General features: G+C 41.4%; 1 protein-coding gene across 1 annotated transcript; it reads right to left on the minus strand.

Annotated features, from left to right (window-relative positions):
• Nucleotides 1-7,345: 7,345 nt before the first annotated feature.
• LOC131022977 (uncharacterized) lies at nt 7,346-8,467 on the minus strand. The gene has a single exon (XM_057952517.1). The coding sequence runs from the start codon at nt 8,465-8,467 to the stop codon at nt 7,346-7,348; it is 1,122 nt and encodes a 373-aa protein (XP_057808500.1).
• Between the last annotated feature and the right edge of the window lie 617 nt (nt 8,468-9,084).

Here is a 9,084-nt window from a genome sequence, read left to right on the forward strand (position 1 = left end):
ATTAAAACTTCAAAGTTCAAATCGAAATATAAAATTATGTTGACAATGTTCTAATAGGAGCTTCTCAAATTTAAAATTGTCGAAAACGTATTTGAGATCGTCAATGTTCCTAGAGAGATTGAATGATTTGACAATATATATATATATAAAAGCTCAATCACTTTAAAAAATAGTAAGTTATGTTTTCCCGCCAAAAATCACTTTACTATTTTTGGAAATAATTTTTTGTTTCTATTTTTTTATTAATTTCGTCTACTCTAGATAATAATAATAATAATAATAATAATAATAATAATAATAATAATAATAATAATAATAATAATAATAGTAATAGTAATAATAATCATACAAAAACATACTAAAAATTTAACAAATGTAAATCATATTAGAAATTCTATTTTTAATATATATATATATATACATATATATAATTATTTATCTACAAAATTATATTTTAAGCTAAAGAGTTCTAAAATGAACAAATATAAGTTTAATCTTTGTAATTGCATTAAATTGTTATAATTATTAAAATGTGATTTTATTAGAAAAGAGAAAAGAAAAAAAAAACCTAAGAAAATCATTGAAAGCACAACAAAGCAGACTAAGGGCCGAGCCTCATTAAAACCTTTTCACGGAAAACCTAAAGGGAAAAACCGTAAAAGTAGAAACCCTTGAAAGCATTAAATTGTTATAATATATATATATATATATATATATATATATATATATATATACAAATAATACTATATAGCTTCGCTTTTAGCTTCGCTAGTTGTGGCTGGTGTCGTGCTGTTTCTGGTTTTCATTTTGGTTCCTTTTTGGTTGGTTGTGTTTTTGCTTGTTCTTTGCTTGTTCTCTTTTGTTGGTTTGCTTTGATGTGTTCGGGAACCGAGCTGCTTAGGGGTGATGGTTCGGCCGGAATCTCTGAAGTTGTCTCACTTCCGTTCCCACACAGCTCCTTGTTTAGACGAGTACTCTTTTTCCCTTTTAAGGATTTTCCAACCAGGTTTGCCTTAAAAAGGGTTTTAATGAGGCTCGGCCCTTAGTTTGTTGTTTGTGCACTCAAGGGTTCTTGGTTCGTTTTTTCTCTTTCTCTTTTTAATAAAAATTAATTTAATACTATATAGTAAAAATATAAAAAAACAAAATAAAATAAACAAATTTAAAAATCTTATGATCATTGATCATGACAAATTTTAAATTTCATCTTTGCTAGGTTGTACTCCCTCCGTCCCATTGGGCTTGTCCCATTTGGTTTCGACACGGTTATTAAGGAGAATATTATTAGTGTTTTAAGTGTGTAGATAATAAAAATATAAAATTGATAAAGTAGGAGATGGAAGGTGATAAAGTAGGAAATAGAATGTAATAAAGTGATAAAGTAAGAAAGAGAAGATGATAAAATAGGAAAGAGAATGTGAAAAAGTGATAAAGTATGAGAGAGAATGTAATTAAGAATTATTAAAGTAGGAAAGAGGAGATGATAAAGTAGGAAAGAGAATGCGAAAAAGTAATTAAGAATTATTATTAATTGTTGCCGTTTATAGAAATGGGACAAGATCGTGGGACAAACAAAAAAGGAATACGTGACAAGATCAATGGGACGGAGGGAGTATTTGTTAATTTTATCAAAATACAAAAATTTTAAAATTAAACTATATATTCATGAAATAATATATATATATATATATATATATATATATATATATTAGTATTGTGTATATTTCAGTAGAAATTTTGTATAAATTATTTTAATATAATGAGTATATATCATATCATCTTTAATTTTGTCATGTATGAACGAAATTAAAATTCAGGGCAAATTTCAGAATGAGCTAAAGTTTATGTATTTATATTGCAACTTTAAAAAATAGCAAAATTCACTAATAATTTGTACTCCCTCCGTCCCACGAATCTTGACATGTTTTCCTTTTTGGGCCGTCCCACGAATGTTGACACATTTTTTAATAAGGTAATAATTGTTATCTTTTTTTAATTAAATAACGAATTTATAAAAGAGAAAAAACCTAAAAAAAACCTTTAAAAGCACAGGAGAAGCAGACTAAGGGCCGAGCCTCATTAAAACCTTTTCACGGAAAACCCAGTGGGAAAAACCGTGAAAAGGAAAAAGGGCACTCGTCTAAAGACAGAGAAAGAGGGGAAGAGCGGAAGGGAAAATTTCTGGAACTCCGGCCTAACCATCGTCCCCAAACTATCCCGGCTCTCCCCCCACAGAAACAAACAACACGGCCGGGAAAACACCGTCGCCGTAGAAACAAACAAACTTAAACAAAAACAACCGAAAACTCTACGGCCGGTTATACGCCGTCGCCGTAGAGTTTTCACAACAACCAACCCCAAAGACCACAAAAGAAAAGTAACAACACTACCGGTTAAACTCCGTTTCCGGTAGTGCCCCACGAAGCAAAAATACTCAAGAGTAACAAGCAACTGAATCAAAAGACCGCTGAAAACCCGATCACCAAGTGTTCGATGAAAATTCCGCACCAACTGAAGCCTGTGCGCTAACTGTTCGAAGTTCTCGCGCCATAAAATCCAGCTCGCACTAGCCAAGTACAGCCGGAGAAGAGGAGATAAAACTCCGGGATTCAACATATCGATGACAAAAACCGCTGAATCCCAAAAAAACTTCCCCGGAAAACAGATCCGAAAGCCAACGAAGTCCGACCAGCAGCGTCCCCGAGCCGAGCGCACCCAAACCCGAAAGACGCAACCGACACTCCATCCCACACCACTCCAGAGCAGCACCAGCTAACAACCGACCACCTCCTCATCACCCACGCATCCACCAGCTCATGAGCAAACAACACACCAAGATCACCCAGCCAAGACCATGCGCCTGCCAAGTGTTCGATAAAAAGCCAAACCCAGAAAATTCGCCCCAAACGCACGGCGAAAAAAACCAAAAACATCCGAACAAAGCCACCCCCATCAGCGCAAATAACGTTTCAGACGCAGTTGGCTATGCGAAGCCATGTCAAGACGAACCGCAGCCTTAATCTCTTCAATCTCGTGCGGCCACCACCCTTCCTGACATTGTTGGTTAGCCATAATGTCCGCCACCTTGTTTCCCTCTCTAAAGATATGAGTAACCTGCAGCGAGAAACCTTCAAGCATCTTTAAAATTCTAATCCAAGCCGCCTTAAAACGCCAAGGCACCGTCAAAGAACGAGAATTGAGAAGAGAGACCACATAGGTGGAATCTGCTTCAATCCAAAGCTTGTGCCACCTACGACTGTTAGCAATTTGAATAGCCGAGATAACAGCCAGAAGTTCAGCTTCAAAGGCATAACCCGAACCACCTTTGAAGTGAAAGCAACCACGCACCACATTCCAGTTGTCACGAAACACTCCGCCTGCTGCAATAGTGCCCGGGGCTCCCGCCGCCGAACCATCAGTATTCACTTTGATCCACGGCGCCACAGGCGGCCACCAATGTACCTCCACAAACTCCGGAGGAGGAGCACTCCTGGTGGAAACACCCACGGCACGGAGAATAAGATAGTCAGACCAAGAATTCCACATAGAGCCTAGTTTAGAAAAGTTAGCATCCATATCTTTGAAGGCGACTTTCACAGTGTGGATGACCCGACGTGCCTCGAACTTTTGATTATCAAAGATGCAGTTATTGCGCTGCGTCCAGATGGCCCAGATGACCGTCATGATACCCACTTTCCAGAAATTACCGGTGAGGGGACTAAGTTTATACTGCCAAGCTTTCACCAAGAAACTATGAATATCATTAGCCTGCAACCCTTGCGTGAAAAAGAACCACCCAAGAAACGTAGCCCAAATCTCCTTCACCCGCTCACAAGTCCAGAAAAGGTGATCCTGAGTCTCACTCTCTTTAAAGTAGAGCAAACAGATGTTAGGCGTAATCATGCCGTAGCGGATGAGGCGATCATAAGTAGGCATACGATTATGAAGAAGACGCCAACAGGTCAGAGAGCGACGAATCGGAATAAAAGGCTCCCAAAGCCAAGAACCCCAAGACACCTTCGGAAAGTGATGACAATGCTTATTAAAGGCAAGCGCAGTAGTGACATTCCCATGAAGCGAAGGCTTCCAGAAACGCACATCTCCCTCATTACCAAGAGGAGTGAGAAGAATGTCACACACAATCTCCGGAAAAACATTAACAAAAGCTTGCGTAAAGTGCCAGACCCCATCGTAGAAATAATTTGCCATCGATTGATTGAGGAACGGAAGCATGAAGTGAGGAATGCCGCATTTACTCATAAGATTATACCCCAACCAGTCATCAAACCAGAACGAAATGGAAACACCATCACCAATATGCGAATACGAGTCCCCCACCAGATCATTAGTCTCATCTCGTAAACTCATCCAGATGGTGGAAGCAGCCACCAAAGATTTACTGCGCCCAAAGCAATCCAGATATCTATCTCTAATCAAATCATAGCCAAAGTCACGCCCACAAACCACCTTCCACGCCATTTTCATGAGATAGCTTTTATTCATGAGCTCGAACGATCTAACACCGAGACCACCTGCTTAATGTTACCCGTCCAAAGGAAGTTTCGACAACACGCATCGAGCTCCTTGATAAGCGCTGTTGGCCATCTATACACCATCATGGAATGCGTCAAAGAACTTTGGATAACCGACCGAATCAAACAAAGCCGCCCAGCCATAGACAAGTGTAACCATTTCCATCTCGCAAATTTGCTGATCACACGATCATGTATCGGACGGAGATAAGAGGCCCGCACTCTGCCCTTAAAGATGGAGACCCCAAGATAATTAATCGGGAAATTTCCCTGAGGAAATCTCAAAATACTCCTTATAGCCCTGCAACACTGAGTAGGAACTTTGCTAGTAAAGAAAATTTGCGACTTATCTGGACTCACAATCTGATCGGAAATCTGTCCATAATACTCCAAAATTTTCTGAATGGTATGAGCGTTCTTGACCGTGGCGTGACAGAAGACCAGAACATCATCCGCATATAAAAGATGAGTGGGAAAATTAATTCCATGTCTCATTTGCATAGGAGTAAGAGTGCCCGCACTCACACAATTCGTGAAAAGCCTACCCAGAACATCCTCCGCGATGCCAAAGATGATCGGAGAAAGAGGATCTCCCTGACGAACGCCCCTAGAGCACGCAAAATAGCCTTTGAGCTGACCATTGTAAAGAATAGAAATCCTAACCGAGTGAAGAAGAATCTCAATCCAGCGGATGAACTTTGGATCATAGCCAGCAACACGAAGAACGTTAAGCAAAAAGTCCCAGTTAAGAGTGTCAAACACCTTTTTGATATCAATCTTGCAAGCCATGTTTTGACCACGGCTCGTGCGATGCATACAGTTCACACCTTCCGATCCGATCAGAATACAATCATGAATGGATCGGCCGCTAATAAACCCAAACTGATGACGGGAGACATAAACAGCAGCCACCTGGCTAAGCCTAGACGCCAACACCTTAGTAATAATCTTATAAAGAAAGTTGGACAAAACAATCGGCCTAAGATCAGAGACAGAATTAACGACATCCTTTTTAGGGATCAACACCAAGGTATTCGAATTGCAACCTTGAGGAAGATAAGAATTCCGGAAAAAAGCTTGAACAGCACACCAGATATCCATTTTAATAATCGACCAACAATGCTGAAAGAACTTACCCGAGAACCCATCCGGCCCCGGTGAACTGTTCGGCTCCATCTGAAAAACCGCCGCAGAAATTTCCTCTTCATCCGGCACACGAGTGAGCAAAGTATTATACCTATCGTCGACCATCTCCTCAATAACCGCCTCAACCGCCGTGAGATCAGTATTCGTATGGCTATCAGCCGAAAATAAAGAAGAGAAGAAGTCCACTATATGATCCCCAATAGCCTTCTGATCATAATTCATCTCGCCATTGATCTCCATGTGAGAGACTATGTGAGGTTTACGACGAAACCTTAACATAGCATGAAAAAACTTCGTGTTCCTATCACCGTCTTGAAGCCAGGACACACGGCTCTTTTGTTGTAAAAGTGAGCTTTGCCTTGAAAGCACCACATTGATCTTAGCTTGAGCTTCCACTTCTTTATCAAAGAGATCCTCCGTATAACCATCCCTAGCAATCTGATCTTGAATCTCCAAAAGATTTTGTTGAGTGATCATGATGCAAGAATCGACATTTCCAAAAACATTCCGATTCCACGAACGTAGGACCTGTCGTAAACGCTTTAATTTATGCATGACTTTGTAAATAGGGTAGCCAATCTCAGTAACCATCTGCCAAGACTCTTCAACCGTATAGAGAAACTCTGGATGTAGCGTCCACATAGAAAGAAACTTAAAGAACCGATGGCGAGGAGGTGTGTCCACCATGCAATGTAAAACAAGCGGAGAGTGATTAGAAGTAATACGTGGGAGAGCTTGAACAAAAACCGAATTCCAGAGACTAGCAAAAGAATCGGCATAAATCGCTCTATCCAAACGAGACTCCACATGGGTAGGCATAAATCTGCGATCGGACCAAGTATAATGTAAACCAATCGTAGGCGCCTCAATGAAGCCAGTGGCCTCAATGAAATCACAAAACTCCGCACACGCAGTAGAGTTAGGCATACAGTCACTACTTCTCTCATGAGCGCCTTTCACCGCATTAAAATCACCAATAAAGACCACGTTACCATCGATATGATCCAGAAGATCCAACCACAGGTGCCGTCTGCCAGCATGCGTATTTGCGCCATGCACTACCGCAATTTTAAAATCCCACGTCGACCATTTACAGTTCATAATAACCACCTGCTCCGAGGAAAAAATCACATTATAACTCACAGAAGGATGAGAAAAAACCCAAATATTCGAACTCATATTGTCTCTGGAATTTTGAAAACAAGGAATAAGATTCAGAGATCGCCAAAATCTAGAGTACGTCTTCTTGAAATCCGTCTTCGGTTCAATAATCCCAACAATAACAAGAGAGAAGGAGCTGCAGTGCTCCTTTAAAACTCATTTGGTTTCGTCCGTAAGACCCCGGACGTTCCATACGAGAACATTCATCATAAAGAAAGAGGATTCGTGTCCGGGTTTTCACCCGATTCCACTTCTGCTGCCCAACTCTTGGCCGCAACATTATTCAGCGCTCTATCACTCGTCGATCACCCAGAGGTAATAACGAAGTCTCTGGGTTTGTCACCTGCTTCCCAAGCTTTGTAAAGCTTGTTTTTGATGAATTCTTCAGCTTGCTGATTAGGCTGTTGGTCCCCCGACCTCCGCAGACGACTCTTGATACTATCTTCCCCACGAATCAACGTCTTCTTTGCAGCTATATCTTTCGGCGGTCTCCCCCTTTTTTTAACCTACGCCTCAGCCTCACAATTCCTGAACGTTTCCATAATCCGCTGAGCTTTAATAGCGCTGCCCATCATCTTTTCCTGGTTATCACAATTGATGTCTCGAGTTATGGAGCCTTCAATGTTAGCGATCTGAGTATCAACTTCAGTCGGTTTCTTGCCACCATCAGACAGTCCATCTGATTCCCCACCCAAGTCATGAACTTCCACATCATTGGATTTATATGGGGCTTGCAAAATTTGATCTCTCTCGTCCATAACCGGAACAGTGATCGCCTGTAAAATATCAGGCCCCGAAATTAATCTTTCGCCTTCCTCCTCTTCAGAACCAACCTCCCGTTCAGTTAAAATCAATGCCTGCTCATGGCTCTTAGTCCCCCGCGGTGGCGGAATATGCTCCTCTTCGACAGTATCTTGTTCCAAAACGCCAAACTGATTTTCAGTGATAACCGGCAAATTGTGAGCATGAACGGTCCTATTCTGGTCGCGAGATTTTGGCTTCCAGTTAGGCGCCCTAGTCGCCTTATCAGTTCCCATAGGAATTATTTCCTTGCCTTTATTCGAAGATCTCTCTTTAGCCGTCTCATGTCTGCTATCATCCTTGGATTTGTTCTTAATTTTATTGCATTTGTCAATGGAATGTCCCGTGATCTTACACTTTGAACAGAAGGCCGGAAGTTGTTCGAATTCAAATTCGACGTGAAAGGAACGCTCATCCCCGTCAACCAACAAGGCCTCCGGAAGAGGACGAGAGAGATTGATCTCCAGCAAAATGCGAGCATAATGTCCAGCAGCACCACGTGCAGAAGCCCCATCCACTTTGATAGGCGAACCCATTGCTCTTCCAATACCCGTAATAACGTCCAGAGTCCAAAACTCTAAGGGTAAATAGTAAATATGCATCCACACTTCACAAAGTGAAGAAATTTCTTTATAAGGATCAAAGTATCGCACACATTCCCGTAATCGCATTGTTCCGAAAGGTAACTCCCAAGAAGTGCTTTTTTGAACCAAAGACTTGTCTTCTGCAGTATTAAATTTAATCGTGTAGAAGCTCTTTCCCATGGGTATGATTTGCCACTCATTATCAATCTTCCAAACCATCTGAAGATCACGTTTAAGATCCATAAGAAGTCGAGGTTTCTCTCCTTTCCTGACAAGAAGACGACCAATTAAAGCGTGCTCAAATTGATTTATCTTGGGCAGCAGATGCTCTTTAGGAACCCTCAGAGTGGGTATTTCGCCAGAGACATCCGGTTGAAGCGAAGTGAATCGATGAACAAGCACGTCCGGCGTACGTTCGATTTGGCGGGGTCTCAGAGCCGAAGCATAAGAAGAAGTGCTCGGCCGGTGATGCTCCGTCGCCGAAGCCTTCTTAGAATTGCTTCCCTTGAGAGTATCCTGAACCCTAGTAGCATCATCCTGGGTATTCCCATGATTTCTAGCAGCAGTTGACGTCGGAATAGATTCCTCAACCGCATCCTTTGAAACTTCAACACCAATTTTATCTTTGACATTACGATCTCCATGAAGTTGGCGTTGAGGAGAGAAATTGTTCGAAACTTGCGGCAGGTTCAGTCCTGCCTTGTCAACTGGAATCGGCAGAGTTTGTGGGTTGATCGGCATCGTCGACGTCATCGGTTGGTGGTTGTTCGCCGGCGTTCCGTCGATCTGCATGGTGGCGGTGCAACTAGGGTTTAGAAGCTAGGGGTTTCGTCGCTCCTCCATCTTTTCTAATAATTATT

The sequence above is a fragment of the Salvia miltiorrhiza genome, chromosome 4 (genome assembly GCF_028751815.1).
Source record: "Salvia miltiorrhiza cultivar Shanhuang (shh) chromosome 4, IMPLAD_Smil_shh, whole genome shotgun sequence".
Lineage (NCBI taxonomy): Eukaryota > Viridiplantae > Streptophyta > Magnoliopsida > Lamiales > Lamiaceae > Salvia > Salvia miltiorrhiza.

Bases quoted from the DNA above. Each gene is read 5' to 3' on its own strand.
- LOC131022977 (XM_057952517.1), bottom strand. From the start codon at position 8,467: ATGGATCTTAAACGTGATCTTCAGATGGTTTGGAAGATTGATAATGAG.